The sequence below is a fragment of the Bradysia coprophila genome, unplaced genomic scaffold (genome assembly GCF_014529535.1).
Source record: "Bradysia coprophila strain Holo2 unplaced genomic scaffold, BU_Bcop_v1 contig_324, whole genome shotgun sequence".
In the NCBI taxonomy this organism is placed as follows: Eukaryota; Metazoa; Arthropoda; class Insecta; order Diptera; family Sciaridae; genus Bradysia; species Bradysia coprophila.
In genome coordinates, this window is record NW_023503584.1 from 967,845 (window position 1) to 989,899 (window position 22,055).

Genomic DNA, 22,055 nt, shown 5'->3' on the forward strand with positions numbered 1-22,055 from the left:
GATGATTGGTGCTGTGGTCTGTGCAAGAATGATGAATATATTTCTGGAATTTCTGCTCTTCCACTCCAAAAATTGTGATCACAATAAAATTCCAAACTTTAATTTACCTCTTTCTCTTACTTTATATAGTAGATCCATCAACTTACCACGTCTGCATACGAAGAAAAAGCCGCTAAAATGTCCGTAAAACACTTTCAATTGAACTCACTCTCAACTCACTCAAATCATCAGCCAACAAAACTATGTAAAACTCACTTGCACCACCATAGCGAAACGAATATAATACCATTTTCCATCAGGTTTTCTTTTCATTTAAATTTTTTCGAACTCTTTTGAAACTGAATCGGACTCTACATTTTTGTGTTGATGGAAAAGGAAAATCACCCAATTTTTATTACAACAAAAAAAAACATTTTTAACGGTTTGCACAGAACAAGGGAAACTTTTCTTTCGTTTTGTTTTTATCGTACCTTTTGCAAATGTATATGAAACAAACAAAAAACAACTCTCGGCTAGATGAAACACATTGTTTACGAGTAGAATATTTATTTTAATAAAAAGTAAAATAGATTCGTGTGTACGATGCACATTAGTTTTCTTTTTTTTCACGAAATATAATGAGGAAAACAGAAGAAAATTGGTTACACGTAAAATAGTTTGTTTGCTTTGCTTTTCTTCTTCAAATGTTTTTTCTTTCTTTCTTTCTTCATTTCATTCAACTTCTTGCGATTAACAATTCATTGAGACAGTGTGAATGTGTGTAAGCATTGCCAGTATCAAACACAAAGTAACATTTGTTAAAATAAAGTGAAAAATACAATTTTGACCAAATGCTACACTATGCTCAAACATGTACTGGCTTCTCATTCGGCAATTGTCAGAATCGGTTCTTTGATGGTCAGAAACTTGAACTTGACACAAACTGATTTTTTTTTAAAAAATGAACTGAAAGTCTCTTCGATAGAAATTCAATTTTTTATTAAAAAAACAAAACACTGACGGCTAATCAACGTGGAATTAGATTTATATTTTGGAAGCAATTAGCGACACAAAAATTAAAATTTGAACTGAAAACAAACGAAACTCTTTGGAAAAACCAATGTCTTGAGATTTGTTGCCACACTAACTTTTTTGTTCTTTTTTTTCTTGAAAAAATTCAATAAATTTCGTAAACTTTGAATTTTTTCAGTTAAACAAAAAATTATTTTGTACGAACATTACGCACTAACTTGATTCCATTTTTCAGGCTACACTACACCAAATATAGTAGACAATATTCTTCCTTAGATTAGAGCGAATTTTTTGCATTTTTTTCTTCATTTTTTTTTCGTTTTGTTTTTTTCACATCAAATAGTAGAATTACAATCACTTAAACTTAGCAAAGGTGAAATAGAAATTTGTTGCAAACAAAATTTACTTATTTCATTTGGATTTACAACACTTACATTGAACAAATTATACTTTTCTCATTTCATTTTTGTTTGTTTTTTATTTCATTTCTTCAATACGAGAATTTATTTAGCATATTCAGATGCACGAACACTCACTGTGTTCACAAAATGTCGTTACGATTTTGTTGCCACAAACTTTTTAGATCATCAACGAAAATAGAATTGGATTTAACGTTTTGTCACCATGAAGTGGTTTCATTTCAGTGTCATGTAAGCGGCGAATCGACGATGGAGATCGACTTGTTCAGGGGTATTGTATTGCAGGACTAATTTTCCTATGTGAGTGCGGGACGCACATTAGAGTTTAAGCGGATTATTTCCTCTACTTAAAGCTGTGTTTCTCTACGTAGACATTATTCCATGTTGTCACAATTGGCTTCGCTTTGTTGAATGAAATAGCGTTGGTATCTATGGTGCTATGAGGGAAAATGGATCTACTCGGGTGAATACCTCGCCCAAAGGCTCGGTAACACAATCACTTTCGTATCCATCATTTCTCCCATAGAAACGAAAGATAGGATACTATTAAGAATAGTGTCTTGAGTAGAAAAGACGGTCGGTATAGGTTTGAATTGAAATCCGATATGTAACTGTTGACTGATGTGGGAGATGGAATCATACAGCAACGGGGAAAGACACCAGAATTCGAATAGTTACTCTTGATGGTGTTCTCCTCTTCAATATCATCCGGAGTGAGTCGAAATGCTCAATCCAACCAAAACAAAGAAGCAAAATTAACGACAAATTGATGTCGATTTCGATGTTCCTATCAAACTCGCGACCAGCGATCCTACTAATGGTTAGAACTCTGCAGCAAGATCTTCTTGGTATTGGTCAACAACTGAACCCTGAAGCCGAACCATTTCTATTGTTTGTAAATCCCCAAGATCTTGCTGAAATTACTGAAGATTTTGCAGTCCGACCAGGACATTCATGTTTTTTTATCTGAATCAATGCAACTGAAATATCCCCTCTTCACTACGCTATTAAGACTGCTGCGTGTAGTAGAAGGACTGAGAATGTAAGGAATTGAGCTAGAAGAAAAAAGCTCCTAAGCCTGAGCCTGAAAAAGTGTCTGACAGTACCTACTGGAAGTAGACGAAACGACTGAACAAATTATTATTTTCCAAAACAATGTTACAGACGACTTGACATTTATTGGAATTTTAAGCGAAATTTGAACAATGATCATAGAAATTTCGGTCTTCGTCTTCCTGCTTCGGGTTCATAATTTAACTTTTTGTTTCTTACAATGCAGAAGTAATTAAAGTTGGACACTGAAACTCAAACAACTCCATCACATGTACAAACAAATTTGAACAGAACTTTTTCACTGCAAAACATTTCAATTTTCACTTGAAACTGTGAAACTTCATTCGATTGATTGATTTTTGTGTAATAGGAAAACAGCAAAAAAAAACATTAAAAAAATATTGGAAATCTTCGAAATAAAACACTTTAAACTTTCACAATGCTTTCGAATGTGCACTTTAATTGCACAAAAAAACAAATAATTGAAAATAATTTCCATTCGGATTAAACTAACACTCAAAGGTCATCATCATTCAAATTAATTATCGTTGTAACAACTGAATTAATTTAAAATTTTTTCTTTTTTAGAATTTCAAAACAAATTTCTCTACAAAATGGGTGAGGATGAGAAAAATAATTGATGTAGATAAATTTGTGGATGTATAATAAAAATATACCTGTGCCATCTATAAGGGATTACTAGGTTTAACGTCGAGTGTAGCATTGACATTTTCTGAAAATTGAAAAAACGAAAAAAATGTTCGTAAAGATTGACGGATGATTGATGGGGTTTCATTAGAGTGCAATCGAGAATTGACCGCCTTAATGACGTCAATTTATAATTACTCATTCGATTAATGCCAGGCCAAGAAGTGGTAAAATATCAGTGAAAGTGAGGTACCAGGTATGGTCAGGTCATGCAAGCCTCAGATGAGAGTATACGGATTTTGCTTGTTTTAGCCTCGAAAGAACTCATTTCTAGTGACATAAATTCATGAAATGAAATTTCGCAACCTCACTAGGAGAAAGTATGAAAATTTTCAGGTTTCTTATCTGCCACAGCCAGAACAAAATCTTGGGAAGATTTTTTACTCAAGTCGATTTAAGGGACACACTTTTCCAGTACATACAGTGAGCTGGAAAAACATCATATCAAATTCAAGGCCTGGATTCCAAGCTACCAACAATAACTCTCGTGTTTCTGCTTTGAATATGTTCTCCATCTACTTGAGTTAACAGTCTTGGTAGCCAAATCTCTACTGATCTGACCTCTGAAAATTTTCATAATTTACGTTTGTAAGGCAACTTTGGCTGGAGTCTGGAGAGCTAAAATTTTAGTTGAAATTTTCAGGAAAAATGGGTTCAATCGAGGTGGCAATTATATCATACATTCATACATATTCATCTGACTCATACTCTCGCCATACCAGGTCTTTTACTTTCATTGGTTATTTCATCAATGAATAAGTACAATCAAAGCTATGAAATAGTCAAAGTCAAAGCTCTTGTACGGTACGATCTTCTCGACTCATTTTAATCTTTTGTTGTCCTTCCGTATTTGGAAGTGAAAAGCGGCATACTTAGGCGGTCTATATAGCAAAGCGTCTATGTTTAAAAAACGAATGAAGTAAAAGATTTCCAATCAATTTCTTGAAAATGGATCAAAAAAGAAGTAATAGATCCGATGGTCGAACTGCTGTTATGATTGCCGTCTGTGAAAGGTTGAATGATGAAGAGATTCATGGTAGTAGTGAAAATTCACTCAGTATTAGAGTTCGGAAACGGAATCACCCTTTGCCATAGAAATCGCTTCCCTAACATGGGAATCAATTTTGCATAATCTAAATTTACTCAAGCGAGCCAGAGTCATTTTCCATACAAGAGCCTTAACTATTGATGCAACGAAATGTCAACAAGTAACTGTAAAATGTCCACTCACCCTATTAATTATGTGCACAACAGTTTAAACGGTTCCACCTCGCACGACCACAATAACCAAATGGTCCTCCTTCAGGCCATCCTCGCTCAAACTGCTACAGGTCTTCTTCAATAATTCAGTTGAGAATTCGCATGGTGGAAATGCGTACAACACACCGGTCGCTTCGGTCTCTTTGTTGAGCAATGAAATGACACCGGCGGCTTCTTTCTGCTTCAAATACGATACGAGATTTCGTAGTGGACGTGTCTGTACACTATCATCGTCAATAGTTATTGATGACGTCGATCCAGCCAATCCCAAAAATATCGCATGTGACGTTGACGTACTGATGCGCTTCTGAACGTCCTCCAATTTCGGTTGATCCAAGCGCAGTCGCTGAGTGATTCGTAGATGATGTTTTCCCTCTTCGTCTTTCATCAAACCGTCAACGATGTCCGGATCACCATCTGTGAAATGGAATTTGGCTGGGAATAGGGAACTTTTCAGAATTAGCGCCCCGGACCACAACGTCGAACATTTGCGTGCAATTTCTTGGAATGTGCGACAAGTACCGAGCACGCCAGTGCGTCTTAAAGATGAGTCTGAGTCCGAGTCGGGACTTCTTCGTCTTGGTGAACGTGATCGAGAACGTTCCACGCCAGGTCCACGTGATACTGATCGTCTAGCTCTGTGCGGTTCATATTCTAAAGATGTCGGTGCCGGACGTCTCCATTCTTCGCCACCAGCTGGCCGATGTGGTTCGTAATGATAAGCACCTCTGTAGGCACCACGACCTCTGTAACCACCTCTACCACGATATCCTCCACGTGGTACATATCCTTCGAAATGTGGATGTGGAGCATGATACTCCATTCCGTAGTCCGGAACATCTTCGTAGCCTGGTGGCCCAATGACTTTTGGTTTCGCTGGTTGTCCATTGGCCAAATCAGCAAAATCGATTCTCAAACGACGTTCAGGTCCTCCTAATGCGAAACCTCGCATCTCTTTAACTGCTTCTTGTGCAGCTTCAATAGTCTCGTACGTGATGTAAGCGCATGTGTCGCCTTTGTTGTACTCAATCTTCTTAATTGCGCCAAATCTATCGAATTCCCTTTCCAGTTGCGTCAATGATGTCCATGAGCCCAGACCGCCAACCCAAATTCGTGTTGCTGGTGTGGATTTTCCGTATCCAATTTTACATTGGAATTTGCCAATGTATTGACCCGACAATTCGACTTTAGCCCGGTGAGCCATGTCCAAATTTTGAAAGCGAACGAATGCAAATGCATTTCCCGTACCTGGAGGCGGACGCTTTATGTCAATGTCCTCACAAATGCCATACTTGCCGAAAATGCGACGTAATTCCTCGTCAGAAATGTTGACCTCTAAATTGCCGGCAAACAATGTTCTTGTTGCCATCGGATCATCTTCGGGAGATACGTGGTGTAGATAGTTCGGAAATTTGTCTTTCTTATTCTCATGTGGCGGAGCAACATGTCTCGGTACCATATGACGTGGTGGATAATGCGGATGATGCGGTGGATGCATATGCGGCGGACCACGATGAATTGGTGGACCACGTGGCATATATTCATGGTGCATCATCGGTCTTGGATGATGATGGTGCATTGGTACCATTGGCGGTGCATAATATGGATCGATTGGTGGATGTCTACCACGATGATCAGGCGGCGGTGGATAATACATTCGTTCGTATTCGGGTGTCCTTGAACGCTCTCGATACTTGTATTCCGGTTTGGCCGATTCATAAACCGGTTCAACTAATGCCACTTTGTCATACAACATGACCCTCGGTTTCGCGTGCTTTGCCTCTCTAGCATCTTCAGCCGTCCGGAAACAAACGTAGGCGACTCGTTCTTCCAAATCGTGCGAAATGCGAATACTGAAGTCACCGAAACGCTTGTACTCGCGATATAAAGTCTCCTTGATAAATTCATCGGAGGCTTTGTGGTGTATAGCGCTCACACACAACACCTTGTACGAGTGACTTCGTTCCGTCGATAGTCCTCGTGGAAGACGATACTCTTCGCGATGCGGTGATATGTAACGTCCCCGAGGACTCGGTGATCTGGCTATGCGTCGCCGTAGCCGGTCCGGCGACATTCTATCATCAGCTTCGTCGTATCTTCCCATGCTCGGTAATCCTCGTTTTGATCGTATCGGCGATTCACGCGATGCACTATGATGCATATCTAAACTGCTTACGTTCGTAATGAACTATTCCGTTCGCTTCGTTGATACCACTCAAAGACTGGTGTCAATGAAACTATATTGCTGTGTTGGTTTCGTCACCTGAAACAAAGAGAAAATACCGAATTGCTTAATCGATCAGTACCCGAGTTCGACTATCGATTTCGATACATTGGTCATAGGAGAAAATCTATCGTTCAAATGGTGGTCCTTACCACCTAAATGTCAATTTTTGGCCTACACATTCTTAAAATTGATTTTTAATCGTGAAGCCATGATGGCACATTCATGCTGTTTCTGCTGGCTTCACGTATTAAAATCGATTTTAAGAATGTGTAGGCCAAAAAGTGCATTTAAGTGGTAAGAATCAGAGTGGACAACTTTATTGAATTTGGTATTTTGGTGTCGGTTTCCATATCATAAAATGTGCTGATGTCATCGAGTCTTACAATTAACTATTGTTCCGTACAACGATTCGCATGAACTGTTCGAAAAATGGTAAATATCAGTGAACCTGACGGTTTCCCTGATAAAGACATCATTTCTCGTTGAGCAATATGAGGACAAAGAGCGTGGGTAGGGCTATATCGTATTATATCTATGGCACGTACAAGAAAAGCGTCAATGTAGAAACTAGCGATGACATTACGCTGCACACGGCCGAATTTCCTTTCGTTTCGAGAAAACTATCTCTTCACTCAAAATTCACTTTTGAAAGTCCAAGGGCGTAACTTTTTCACCATTTTACGCATTTTAATAGCAGAAAAAGATGGCCGCATATGGTTTGGAAAGTTTTCGGTTTTTCTAATGCGGCCATCCACTCCACATGAAAAAATTAGCATGTTTCTTACCATTCGTCGTATGTGCAGTTTTGGAACTGAATTGGTACTTTTAAGACGGTGCTTTTAAGATGTAAAAAAGAAATTTATTTCACAATACGGTGGAATCACTTTACCCACTTTACACAATGAATGCGCGCATCAAATCGGACAGATTGAGTTGACGTCGATTTTATGAATGTGTTAGTATGTGGATAGGTGGGATAGGTGCGGGAAATGCGTTCGCATGTCAAAAACGCCGACACCGCAACAACTCTTAATAAAATGAACGGATCTAAAACTAAATCTCTGTCGTTGACGTGCTGTTAGCACTGAAAATGTTAACGTAATAGGCGTAATAGGTAATAAGGTTTGTTCCAAAAACGATTTCTGTAATATGAAAATCAACACATAAATAAGCATTTTGTGGAAACATCCACATTATAACTTACTATCAATAATTCTTCTGTTTTTGGTCTTTTGTTTAAGCGCTTGTTATTTCGATCTTTTGGAATCTTTTTATGAGTTTGAAAATGTTTACGAGTTTAGCACTTAAATTAATACACTGTCTCACCACCCCTAACACACCAATGCGTAATTGTGATCTAATATTAAAGACTCTGGCAGAAACTGGCTTGGTACCGCATTTGCAACCAATCCATCCTTTTTTCCACCAACGTCAGTTGCTAAATCCAAAGTATACAAACACTGAAGGTAATGCAGACCCTCAACGGATCAGAGAAATTACGGATCCAAACTTTCAGGTGAATTCATTTTCGTATGTTGTCTAACTTAGACTTGTGCAACATTACCGCCCCAAATACCAAAGTATATAAACATACTGAAGGTAATGCGAATGCTCAGCGGATCACAAATTTTACGGAACCCAAGTTTCGGATGAATATAAGACTTGTTATGTTGCTTGCGTGACGTTTGGCGTTTTAATGTTGGTAGAAATGTGTTGTTCTGCATACAATTTTTTGTGTTGAGTATAAGAATGCAACCTAACAAAGTGAATTTAACTAGTGGCCAACATGGTAAAAATTATATTCACCCGAAAGTAGGGTTCCGTGAGTTTTTGTGGATTTGCATTACCTTCAGTATGTTTATATGGTTTATATACTTTGCTAAATACTTCCAATTCAACACTAAATACAACTTGACGCAAACGAATTTTATGTGTGTGTGCAACATAACGCCGCTAAATCGTTCCAGATTCAAAACTAGATGTAACTTGACGCAAACGAATTCAATACGTGTGTAACATGACGGAGCTAAAATTCACCTGAAAGTTTAAATCCGTGTGTAACTGCGGATTTACATTACCCAAGGTAAATATAGTGAGGAGGTAATACCATTCAGACGCGTGGCCTAGCACATAAGTTCGGTGCCAATGACATCTTTTTTTTTTAAATGGTTGACTACGGTTTACTTGTATTTCACAAAAATATTATCGCTACCTCACAACAGATGGCCCGACTTTCTATTCCATTTTTTGCTTTCAACGAAGAGATGAGATGGCGTTTGTATCGAACTTTCGTGCCACCGCACATCTGATTCGGATATATATGGCATTACCTCCTCACTATATTTACCTTGACATTACCTTCAGACTATGATCACTTTTGCTTGAAGTGCTTTGACTCCAGTACTAAATGTACTAAATTCACACGAAATATTTTTGAGCAAAAAACGCAAAAAATAACGTTAATAAGTGAACGGACTGTGCGTGTTGTCAAAAATCCATTGTGTTCCCGCGCTTTTCATTGCTTCAGCGAATTGTGTATGTTTCAACAGAAACTTTAAATTTTTGTGTAAAATATCGAGGGAAAACTTAAGGAAATATGTCTAGTCCTCTAACGTCGCCGTCAGCACCATCGACTCGTCGAAATGGCAACGCAGCAGAAACTCCTCAGCGAAGTAACAAAATATTTAAAATACCGAAATTTCCTCCTCAACGTTGACCGTAAATTTTCGCAGGAAATGAAAATCTCCTCGAAGTCGATACGCCAATGCGGCCGCCTGATAACCGAAATCGACATCCGGATACCGAAAACTCCGAGGTCTTCAATGTGCCAACATCACCAGCCGTTCAACTAAATTCATCACAACAGCCCCAAACACCGCAAACATTCAGTAACATTGACCTAAGCTCACCGTTGAATTATGGCACACCGAGTTCAATGGGATCCGTTTTAACTCCACGATCGGGAATTAGAGGCACTCCAGTTCGGGCTCGACCCGATATTCGCACTGATCGACGAATGCATCTGGTCAATGTGGCTTCGGATCCGGTAAGAGTGGATGCTTTTGATGGCAATCATTGACACGTTTCTCACGTGTACTCTTTTCAGTTAGAACCAATAGCCGAAGCAGCATCCACGGATCCAGGCTCAGTTCCAGGTCCGCAACTAGTAATCTGGGGTACGAAAGTGGTTGTCAGTGAGTGCAAAGAGAAGTTCAAACAGTTCCTGATGCGTTACATTGATCCGGAAGCGCAGCAAGACGAAATTACCGAAAATATGAATTTGAATGAGCCGCTGTACATGCAAAAACTGGAAGAAATTCATACGCTCGAAGAGCCATTCCTGAATGTCAACTGTTCGCATTTGAAAACATTTGACGAAAATCTGTACCGCCAGTTGATCTCGTATCCGCAGGAAGTGATACCCACATTCGATATGGCCATCAATGAAAAGTATTTCGAATTGTATCCGGACTCACAATTGGAGCATCAGATACAGGTCCGACCATTCAATGCTGAGCACACGAAAAATATGCGCGCACTGAACCCGGAAGACATTGATCAACTGATTACCATCAGTGGCATGGTGATTCGAACATCGAATATCATACCGGAAATGCGCGAGGCCTTCTTCAAATGTATCGTTTGCTCGTTCACCACGACTGTGGAAATCGACCGGGGACGCATTCACGAGCCGACTCTATGTAAAACGGGAAATATTCTCCTCAAGCGAAATGTGTGTCCCTAAGTCGTTTTTCCGTTGCATTTCAGGTTCGAACTGTAACACAAACCACTGCTTCCAATTGGTACACAATCGATCGCAATTCACCGACAAGCAAATGGTCAAATTGCAAGAATCTCCCGACGATATGGCTGCTGGACAAACACCACATAACGTCTTGCTATTCGCTCATAATGATTTGGTGGACAAGATTCAACCGGGTGATCGGTGTACGGTGACTGGTATTTATCGAGCCATTCCAATTCAAGAGAATCCGCGTGCACGAAATGTTAAGGCGGTTTATCGCACGCACATTGATGTGGTGCATTTCCGGAAAGTTGACAACAAACGGTTGTACGAGGAAGAAGAAGGGTGAGTGTTAGTCCTTCTCTTTCGTCTCCTTTATTCAGTCAGTTTGTTAAATGAAAAGCAGTCCTAGCATCAAGCAACACGTCTGATCTGGGTCCTCAATGTTAAAAGTGACAGTCAAAATTGTCTAAATTTCACTTCCTTTCTGTCCCACAGCAAAGATCACATCTTTCCACCAGAACGCATTGCATTATTGCGAATGCTGTCTCAAAAGCCGGATGTTTACGATCGTTTGGCTCGTGCTATCGCACCATCGATCTACGAAAACACCGACATCAAAAAAGGCATTCTGTTGCAACTGTTTGGCGGCACCAAGAAGACTCACGTCACATCTGGCCGACAGCATTTCCGTTCGGAATTGCATATTCTACTGTGCGGCGATCCTGGTACATCTAAGTCCCAGTTACTGCAATACGTCTACAATTTGGTGCAACGTTCCCAGTACACGTCCGGTCGGGGATCATCAGCTGTGGGTCTGACAGCCTATGTCACCAAAGATCCGGAAACAAGACAATTGGTTCTACAAACGGGCGCTCTGGTATTGGCCGACAATGGTGTTTGTTGTATCGACGAATTTGATAAAATGAACGATGCCACACGGAGCGTGTTGCACGAAGTTATGGAACAACAAACACTCAGCATTGCCAAAGCGGGCATCATTTGCCAATTGAATGCTCGCACAAGCATTCTGGCCGCTGCAAATCCAGCTGAATCGCAGTGGAATAAGAACAAAAACATCATCGACAACGTTCAACTGCCACACACACTCATGTCACGGTTCGATTTAATATTTCTGATTTTGGATCCGCAAGATGAAGTTTTCGATCGTCGGTTGGCATCGCATTTGGTGTCCTTGTATTACGCGACTCAGCAGGACGAGGACGATACTTTGTTTGTGAGTTGAATTGAATTCGAGATTTTCGGAATTTGAGTTTAACTAATCTGTAATGATGCTTTTCAGGACATGAGCGTGCTCAGAGACTATCTGGCCTACGCCAAGGAACACGTTCATCCAGTCCTAACCGAAGAGGCCCAGCAGCGTTTGATTCAAGCCTACGTCGACATGAGAAAAATTGGTTCGGGACGTGGTCAGATATCGGCATACCCTCGCCAATTGGAAAGTTTAATTCGTTTGGCTGAAGCACACGCTAAAGTTCGGCTGAGCAATGACGTCGAAGTGCAAGATGTTGAAGAGGCATATCGGTAAGTCGTCAGAGAATGTTCACCGAACGAGGTATAATCTAATCGCAATCTCCATCGGATAGATTACATCGCGAAGCATTGAAGCAGTCTGCTACCGATCCATTGTCGGGTAAAATTGATGTTGGAATTTTGACCACCGGCTTATCAACAGCGGCAAGGAAGAAACAAGCCGATTTGGTTGCTAGTATTAAGGACAATCTGAAGAAGAAGGGCAATACGCCGACAATTCCATGGCAGAAACTTTTCATGGAAATCAAAGAAAATTCACAGATCGTAAGTTTTGATTTTCGTTTTACTAGTTTTGTAATTAGACTGGGGTTGCTTCAATCGTGCAGTAAATTCTTTCAATGCTTTTTAAATTTCATTGCCGGTTGGGGAATTTTTTTTTATTTTTTTTTCTAATTTCCAGCTTATCACACGAGAACAATTTGAAGATGCACTGAAGATCATTCAGGATGACGGGGATATTGTTGTTATGGGTAAAACTACCATTAGAATTTGTAAAAGTACCGATTAATTCAGCCATTTGTTGTGTGGTTTCTTTTAAGTTTCTCCTTTCCTTTTTAATTAATTCTTTTTGTAATTTAAATAAACGTTGAACGGACATTAGTGCAGGCATTTTTTGTTATTCGACATTTTTCCTATCGACAAAAATAATTTTACTTTACTAGTGAGTTAAGGTGGCTATTCCCTCACTAGTGAAAACCTTTTCCCTTCCTCGTACTCATCTGGATATCAAATTACTTCACTGATATAGTAATGTACTTTTACTTGAGTGATATCGCCAAATCTTCAGGTGATTGGGAAACAAGCGGTCTCCGATTTTAATGAGTGATAGCTCGTTGGATTCGTCTTTCAATTCTTGGAAACACGTGTCTTTCACTTTTTCTTTAAAAAAATTTGTTTTCTGTGAAAAGCGCTCAAAAGTGAAGACATGCCAGAGGACTACGGAACAGTAATTAGTTTTTCAATTGGACCAATATTTGCTACGTGACAGGAGTTTGGAAAACCGTTTGCTCCCACTTGATCGTATCGTTTTTCCAAACTCCTGTCGCGTAGCAAATATTGGTCCAATTGAAAAACTAATTACTGTTCCGGACTCCGGAGGTCATTTGCTATACGCTAACACTTTATTTGACTAAAATCCTCCGAGAAAAATTTAATAATTTTTCACAAGAATTACTAACACTGGATATGTTGTAACGACCTATATTCGAGTCAAAGTGAAGCGTATACGGTAAGGGAATAGTAGACGATACAAAATTACTCACGTAGAACCGTTCCAGACGCTGTTCTGGCAGTTGGGCCCTCAGACAGAAGGAAAAAATCTGCATTTTGGCACCAACTTTTTTTGTCAAGACTTCTGTAGGCTTGCAGCCCAAAAGTACTGGGTTCATTTATATGTGCAACGATAGTGGGTGAGGCCAGCTACAACACCCCATACTCAGCTCCGTGGTACATTGAAGCTGCAGAAAAGGCGGACTCTCCGAACATTCACTATATTTCTAGTCATAACTCTAGTGGATCAACTAGCACCAAGCGGTGCGTATACTCCACCTGTAGGTCTTTTCAAGGCCGACAATCGTACAACATTACAACAATTTAAAATAATTTTTTCTTGAGTTATTGCCGAAAAACTGTTTTCGGTACCCTCTGACATGTCTTCACTTTTGAGCGCTTTTCAAAGAAAACAATTTTTTTAAAGAAAAAGTGAAAGACACGTGTTTCCTAGAATTGAAAGACGAATCCAACGAGCTATCACTCATTAAAATCGGGTACCGCTTGTTTCCAAAGTTAAAAAAAATCACCTGAAGATTTGGCGATATCACTCTTAATCGAAACGACGATTTGCTATCATGCCCGCACGTTAGTAAGCGGGCGTGACGCAAGCCCACTACCAAAAATGTTTTAGCAAAAAATTTTTGAGGACGGCGGAGCATATTTACAGCAACTTTTTGACTTCTCCCCCTTAACTCCAACGACCCCCAAACTAAAATATCTGGAATCTAGGAATCCATACGAGTTCAACGATATATCCGAGGATATATCACACGTTACTGCAGCTTCAAAATTGGCCGACATATTGATGTTTGTATGAAAACAAGCAAAATCTCCAATTTTCAGATAATGCTAATTTCCTACGTTACTCAGTTAGTTAGTTCCTATGAAAATGTGGATCCAGCAACTCCTAAACGTTTCTATAGATTTTCCTGAAATAATGGCCCAAAAATAAGAATGGAATTTTCAAAAGTTGAAAAAAAACCCATATCTTGGTAGCTGGAGCTCCCCAAAGTCTCCATACAAATACCATATAAAAGACAATTTGTATGTGTGTGTGTGCTGTATATTTTGGTGCATGAAATGGATGGTCATGTGTGTTGGGATGTGTTTCTTGTTGGAAATTGTGTGGCATGGTTGGGCAGGAAAAATTTGGTCACTATTAGTTTTTAGACTTATCTAGGGAACTGTGGCAGATGGAGGGTTGGTTTCTTCGGCAAAGTCTTAGAGTTTTGGGAGTAAAATTGGCCGGTATTGGAGAAAAATGTCGCGAAGGAATTTTCTTTTTCAATTAGGTTTTTAGAGTTATCTCTGTTGGCGCGGCAGATGGAGAATTGGTGTCTTCGGCAAAGTCTCAGAGTTTTGGGAGTAGAATACGGGCGAAATGACCAAAACTGGAAAAGTGTTTCAATTTTAAGGTTGGTGTCTTCGATCAAATGTGGTTTTGGTATTACCTTTTGTGCTACGGGACATAAAAAATTGCTTTCTTCGTCTAAAAAAAAAACTTTTGATATGTTATAACTGGCGCTCTAACCTTAAAACTTACAAAAGTGGTGAAATCAGTCAAAAAACCCTTAAAGGGTAAATGTGACGCAAGTCATTTATCTTCATTACAAAATAACTGATATCGCTGAGGGTGACGCATTGTGCGCCGTACGCAAAAGTCTTATCCACAAATTGACCCAAAATAAAGAATCATAAAACTTACTGACATATTTCTGGCCAAGACATTCTTGAAATCGATTTTTCACCATGAAGCCATGATGGCTCTTTTTTTGCCAAATGGAGAAAATTGTAGATCTGGTTGTGGTCTACATTTTTCTCCATTTGACCAAAAATGAGCCAGCATGGCTTCATGGCGAAAAATCGATTTAAAGAATGTCTTGGCCAGAAATATGTCAGTAAGTTTTATGGTTCAAGAAAGTTTTACAAAAAAAAAAAATTGCGTCACAATTGGCAGATGTTGAGGAAACTATTGTTAGAAAAATGGTTAAAGACTGAACGAATTTACACGGAAGAAATCCGAATCATCTGCCACTTGTACCGCATTTTTTTTGTAAAACTTTCTTTCGAAATTTTTTTCTCCGGTGAGCCTTTGCACTAAATTTAACGTGGATTTTGAAGCATTCGGATTTTGAGACTTCTGGATATTGAGGCTTCCGGGGTTTGAGGCTTCCGGATTATTTTGTGTGGATTTTGTAATTCCGGATTTTAGTTCTCCGGATTTTGTAGGGGAGCAAATCTAGAGCTATCCAGATAAAATTATTTATTTTCAAGATCATATTACAATTTGAGGTCTTTTACATGTCTATAGATAATATAAATTCATTTTTGATTAAAGCATTTATTTTTGTTCACAAAATAGATAATTTTATCTAGATTTGCGAGTAGAATGACCTCGATGCAAAACTCTTTCATCAACATTTCTTGTACAGGATCAAGCATGGCACATTTGGTATCGTTGTAAAGGTAAGACCCCAGGCTATCACATGAGCATTCCATTAATATGCAATAATCCTACCAGAAATATATAGTAGCGGCCAAAGTTTACCGAGGGTAGCCTAAAAGTACAATTTCTGAAAATGTAACAGAGAACTTCGATTCAAAAATATTTGTTTTGCTATTCGAAAAGGTTTTCAAAACTAGTCTGGGATTACCATTTAGAGGCTTCCTCAGTTACTTCGTAAGGGAGATATCAGTCTTTCAACATGCTGAAATTTTGACTTTCAGCTGCTCTTGCTCTACAATTACTAAAAGTTTCTTATGTGCAGAATGAGCACCAGCTGAATATCACCAGCTGGTCTACAAACAAAAACACTTTGTATTGTATACAATTTAAAGACAACCTACACACAGTGCATTTCTACGTTAACGTCATCTACGCGCACATAACACGTATGAATGAAGTAAACTAACACATTGTTAAGAATGTGTTTTGATTGTTTATCATACAATAACTGTGTGTTAGTAGATCCAGCTGGTGATATACAGCTGGTGCTCATTCTGCATATGAAAAATATTTACAGGCTGTATGAAGAAAATGTCGAGAGCAATAATTTTTACACTGATAGTCTTAGAATTTGTTCCTATATCAATTCCAATAGAGAGCTATGTTTTGCACCGAAATTGTTCAAATTGCCTCGACTAATTTTTTCTTGATAACATATTTACGAACAGAAGAGTGTCTGACAAAGCGAGCGTCGCTTCATACAGAGCCATAACCACCATAACGAGAACACTAGCAAGTGCTAATCGCTTCTTTTAGTAGTCCTTTTCTCCCAAAGATGACTATCAGTTTCTGAAAGGTTGAGCATGTTGAAAACTGGACAAAAAACTTGTTCGTCTCTTTTTTTGTTATGAAGATACAATGCAGTACAGATAAACATTCAATCTATGCGTTCAATCACAATCCAAACACAAAAAACGAAACACACATCCTTTTTCCGAAGATTTACAACCAGTTACAGGACTATAATAAGATACGGTTTATCCTTCACGCTTGAACAATGCAGAGAAAAAAAATTCTTATCCATTCTATTCTGTAAGCCTAAATAGACTAAAATCACTAAATAGATATTTTTAAAAGCATTTTTACCTGTAGCATGTTACAATGCAATCTGTGTAGGTAATTTTTTTTCAGCGCATAAAGCAGTTTTTGCACTAAAAAAAGAATCGTTGAATTGTTATAACTTGTTGTAAATATATTGACGGTAAGGTATACACTCTGGTTGTTGGTGAAAGAAAAATTGTTGTCATATGGTAAATTTTTGGCATTATCCTTGGCTATCTTTTCACCTGAGGTATTTTTTTCTTCTTCAATATTTGCAAAATCATTTTCATGCATCAAATATCTTACGTTTTGAAGAATTGTATTTGCAAAATGTCTAAAAGAATTATTACATGCCCAAAGAAACCATATCGAGATACAGTCTTCGAAGCATCCTGCATTACGATCATTAAATCTACAAAATCTGTTACTTCATCGGTTGTAACATTAATTTTGGCCGACGCTCACAGACATGAGTCGGTTATCCGAAAAACCGAAAATTTCGGATCGGTTTTGATCGAACCGAATATTTCGAATATGACGAAATTAATTGATGTCGACGAGTTAAGCTTTATTTTAACTTGTTTAGTGTCAAAACCGAAGTTTTCGGTTCGGTCAAAACCGAACCGGAAGTTTCGGTTCGGTCATAACCGAACCGAAATATTCGATTCGGTCAAAACCGATCCGAAATTTTTGGTTTTTCGGATAACCGACTCATGTGTGGACGCTCATCGTCCGACCTAACTTCTAGGTTAGCGTAGTATTGTCTAATTTTGTTCTTATTCTAAAAGTCCAAACCTTTTCCACTGTTTTAAAAGAAGAAACAGTTCTTCCAGTTATATTTTGTAAAGTAAATCACTTCACTTTTTCAGCTTATTCCGTTACAATTTCTCTTCGTAAGTTAAAAATAATTGAAAAGGTTTCCTGTTAAAGGGAGCACGAGCTACACACACATTTATCGTCACATTTGATAAAAGGAAGCATACGCTTCTTTCGTCACACTTTGTGCAAGGAAGCATGACCTCCTTGTGCCTTATTTTGAAAAATGTTTAAAAAAGAGGTTAAACTACTTCTATCACAGTTTGTAGAATAGAGCATGATCTCTTCGTATCAAATTTTGTAAGATTATTTTTAAGAGTCACTTAGCGAAAACGTCGACTAATTGAAATTCAAGTGGTGTCCGAACATGAGGTTTTATTTTGTATAACAAACATTTCAAATCAATTATATTTACATCATTCGATATAATATAAAATATTTCTTCCAATTTCGCCGTGCTGTCAAAGGTCCCCGTCACACTTGCAGCGTTTGTTCTTTGGATTGCAATGCTCAACCGTTGTTTCAAATATTGTTTTAACCTTTTTTCTCCTCTAGTTGCGTGAATGAGTTTTCCTAATTTATCGATGAATTTGACAGCTTCCTCACACCATGGACCTAACGTCTCGCAAGCAAAGGGCAGAAAGATGTAGTTGTCTGCTATTATTTTCTTGCAATCGTTTGATTTTTCGGACGCTGCACGGCTTGCTAAACTGCCTGTTCTTAACGAAGAAGAATGAACATATGATGGAGCCAGTGTGTCACGAATCGTTGCGTCCCATACGAGCATTTTCCCGTTACTCCATGGGATTAAAGTAACTCCGTCCGCCCTTTTTCCACTATCTCTAAAAAGTGGTGGTTCTAATTTCGAAGGATAGTTAGCAGACTGAAGACCTCTGTGTAGGATGTTGTTGAAATCGCTATGACGGGGAAGACGACCAGCACTATATTTACACGACAATCCATGTATTTCCACTTGGCGTCCACATTTGCATTTATGAGGAATGCATATGTCAAAACCTAAACGTAAGCGACCGAAATTCGGAAAGTATTATCGTCAAGTAAAGTTCCGATATGTCGTGATGGTAGGACAGTGAGCCATCCATTAGACTCCTTTGCGAGAGATGCCATGTATCTTGCCTTTTTTTCTTCTGTAGACAGTTTCAGTGAGTTAACGATTCTGTCTACGACAATAAGATCCCAAGCTTTCTGGATTACTTTTCGTTCGGGAATCTCATTTTCATTCACAGACGACCACTTTGTTAAGCTTTCCGTGTAATTTGCAACAATTGACTCATCTGAAATTTGAGGTAACATCATATTGACAAGCTCAATCCCTGAATTTATGGAAGCTAAAAATGCTGGTAGTGCGACATCTGTAACTTTTCTGATTCCCAGACCACCAAAATGCACTGGTAACGATGATATTGTCCATTGTTCATCGCTTAAACGTGAATTAATATTTTCTTCAATTGCCCGCTTGATGATGAAATCGATTTCTTGTAGATCTTGTTCACCGTCAAAGCAGCAACTTGTTCTCAGTATGTAAGTCAGTTTCGGAATCGTTAGGCAGTGTCTCAAGATGTAAAAAGCGATGTGATGCTTTAAATTGGACAGCCGTTCAAATAGTGTTCTGCTGAGTGGCTCCAATTTTAATTTTCCTTGAAAAATTGACGATTTTCAAGGAGATCCGTAGGACGGCGCGACACGGATACCTGCAAACTAATGATATAATTGAACAAAAATTGAACCCTCGTGAAACTTGAGTCGCTCTAGGTGATCCGTATCAAAACTTTTGATTGAAATTTTTTGTCTTATATTCTCCAGATAATTTTCTTTATAACCAAGACTTTCAAGACTTTCGCTACCATCCCATTTTGACGTCGTAAGTGTCAACTCCAACCAAACGCAGCATCACAATTTTAAATTGATTCGTTCGTCCACTGACTCACCCAAAAGCTATTAAAAAGGATCAGGGCATTTGCTTGCAAAAGGTCTATCAGATATTTTTCGACAGAGCGGGCGAATATTCTGTAAGATGGTATTCGTACGCGCGGGCGAATCGTCACTTCGAACTTCGTTATATTAAGCTCTTATTTTTCGTCCCTCTGGATAACAGATGAAATCTTTTAGATTCTAAAAACTATACGACTTATATAGCTGAGCATCCCCGTAATGTTTATGACGACAAAAAAGAAATTATTGCCCTGCACTGCAATTATACTGTTGTCCCAGAGTGAATTTGGTTCTCAGAAAATTAGAAGAAGAACAAAATGATGGACAGATTTTCGAATGAGGATCTGCTTTGCGCATTTTTATTTATCTTTTTTCGGGTCGATTTTATGAGTTTATGTTCCACCAATATATGCCTCTTGATGGGTCCTTTTACGATACCATTGAAACTAAGAATTTAGCAAAAATAATAAGTAAATTTCTCCCAAACTATATACACATAAGACACACGTTGCACAATGGAAACATATTGAGCGAACGATAAATTACACAATGCAATCAAAGAGGATTTTATAGTTTGCTCCATTACAATAGTTGATGTGAGTTGATTATAAAATGTGTACCTAAATAAAACGCATTGGTAGTTTGTGTTAACATAATATATATATATGGCACTCATGTGTATAGTTTTTGGTATATCACACTCATACTTAGATGAAATGCCCGAATTTTTTCCTATTTCATTCGGTATGTTGACATAATAATGTAATTTGTATTCGAATAAATTTTGGTATGTTAGTGTTGGATGATTGAGATAGTCCATGGTTTCTGAAAGTTTTGATTTTTCCTTTACTGAAAGCAACGAGGGGTAAGCCACTGGCCAAAAAAGTGACAAATCAATTTCTAATTCCTTTCAATTCCGTTTAATTACCTCAATTACCGGAGCAACTCGTCTAATTGCCGGATTCGCCCAATTTCCTTTCAATTCCTTTCAATTCCTTTCAATTTCTTTCAATTCCCTTTCAATTTCTATAGGTACTTCCTGTCAATTTCTTTCAATTACCATTAATTAAAAAAATTACAAATTGGCGGCCATATATTTTTGATTTTACACTGTTTTTAGAAATTCTTTTGATCAGAATTGTCGATACCCATGTAGTTCTTGCTGCATCGAGACTGGAAACGGCCTCCGGCACATTTTAGGCGGCTGACAAAATTGGGTCTATTTGGGGTCGCACTTTGTAAACAAAATTAATTTTATAAAAAAATCTGTGCATTTTAGAGGCATACCGTAGAACAATTTTTTGCTTAGAATAACGTTCTGCGTCGAATTGGTCAAAACTTCAATCCCCCATTCCCTTTCAATTTCTATAGATACTAACTGTCAATTTCTTACAATTCCCATTAATTCCTGTCAATTCCTTTTAATTCCTGTCAATTCCATTTAATTACCTCAATTACCGGATCAATTCATCTAATTGACGGTTTCGCTATACTTCCTTTCAATTCATTTCAATTCCTTTCAATTTCTTTCAATTTCCTTTCAATTTCTAAAGGTACTTCCTGTCAATTTCTTTCAATTCTTGTCAACTCCGTTTAATTACCGGATTCTCCGTCAATTCCCATTAATTCCTGTCAATTCCTTTCAACACTTGTCAATTCCGTTTAATTACCGGATTCTCCGTCAATTCCGAGCAGGGTGTGTAATCAATTACCCGAGTAGTTTCCCCCTCGGAAAGCAATTATTTTTTTGTATTTCTCATGAAAAACGAATTGCCTTCCTTATATGCAGCACGTTTTTTAAAATTTCATTTTTCGAAATATCCCAAAAAAAATTTGCCCTGGTGCAGTCGGTTATGCCTGATATTCACAGAATTGAATCGTCCCTTTCACTTATTAACTTCAAAATAGCCTATGTACATATCTATGGCAGTAAATTTTTACCACTTTTTCTTCGACTTTTTTTTGTATTTTGCAATGGGTCATATTTTACTATAACTCGCCAATGTGATATGAAGACATACTTCTCAACTGAAAAACGTTACCTGCCTCTTGACATTGCATATCAATGGGACAGATAATAGAAATACAGCTTCGCGTTCGCACATATCCTTGTCCCATATGAAGTGTTTAGTTTTACTTAGAAACGCATGGTGAATCTAGCCGGTAATAGGCCTTTACATGCTATATGCATCGAAAACCTTACTTTTCATGCTTAGCATTACTTTCGATGTCCTCATGTAATAGTAAATTATGTCACTGGGACCAAAAAGTTCCAAAAAAATTACACCTTTTTGGTCCGCTGAACAAATAATATTTTAAATTCAAATATGTTGATGCTGATGAAGTAATAGATTATGGTGTGTTAGGTGAGTGTAGTAATCACACTTGCCTAAACAAGCATTGTACTTACGAGATTCCAAGTTGTTATTTAAAACCTCACTTATCAAATACACAACTTGGAACCTCGGAAGTAATATACTATTACATGTT

General features: G+C 38.2%; 2 protein-coding genes across 2 annotated transcripts; one reads left to right on the top strand and one right to left on the bottom strand.

Moving 5' to 3' along the window:
* Window positions 1-1,307: 1,307 nt before the first annotated feature.
* LOC119079327 (RNA-binding protein spenito) lies at window positions 1,308-7,636 on the bottom strand. Its single transcript, XM_037187123.1, has 3 exons — window positions 7,464-7,636; window positions 4,423-6,714; window positions 1,308-3,216 (listed from the first exon to the last, which is right to left on the bottom strand). Exon 2 carries the CDS (start codon window positions 6,610-6,612, stop codon window positions 4,447-4,449), a length of 2,166 nt encoding a protein of 721 aa, XP_037043018.1. The 5' UTR covers window positions 6,613-6,714; window positions 7,464-7,636; the 3' UTR covers window positions 1,308-3,216; window positions 4,423-4,446.
* Window positions 7,637-9,056: 1,420 nt separating this feature from the next.
* On the top strand, window positions 9,057-12,577 carry LOC119079328 (DNA replication licensing factor MCM4). The gene is made up of 8 exons (XM_037187124.1): window positions 9,057-9,350; window positions 9,411-9,724; window positions 9,785-10,379; window positions 10,447-10,768; window positions 10,922-11,660; window positions 11,727-11,968; window positions 12,031-12,241; window positions 12,378-12,577. Exons 1-8 carry the CDS (start codon window positions 9,275-9,277, stop codon window positions 12,483-12,485), a joined length of 2,607 nt encoding a protein of 868 aa, XP_037043019.1. The 5' UTR covers window positions 9,057-9,274; the 3' UTR covers window positions 12,486-12,577.
* Window positions 12,578-22,055: the final 9,478 nt, after the last annotated feature.

Bases quoted from the DNA above. Each gene is read 5' to 3' on its own strand.
- LOC119079327 (XM_037187123.1), bottom strand. From the start codon at position 6,612: ATGCATCATAGTGCATCGCGTGAATCGCCGATACGATCAAAACGAGGA.
- LOC119079328 (XM_037187124.1), top strand. From the start codon at position 9,275: ATGTCTAGTCCTCTAACGTCGCCGTCAGCACCATCGACTCGTCGAAAT. The intron at 9,351-9,410 runs GTAACAAAATAT...AAATTTTCGCAG, and splicing joins AGCAGAAACTCCTCAGCGAA to GAAATGAAAATCTCCTCGAA. The intron at 11,969-12,030 runs GTAAGTCGTCAG...TCCATCGGATAG, and splicing joins GATGTTGAAGAGGCATATCG to ATTACATCGCGAAGCATTGA.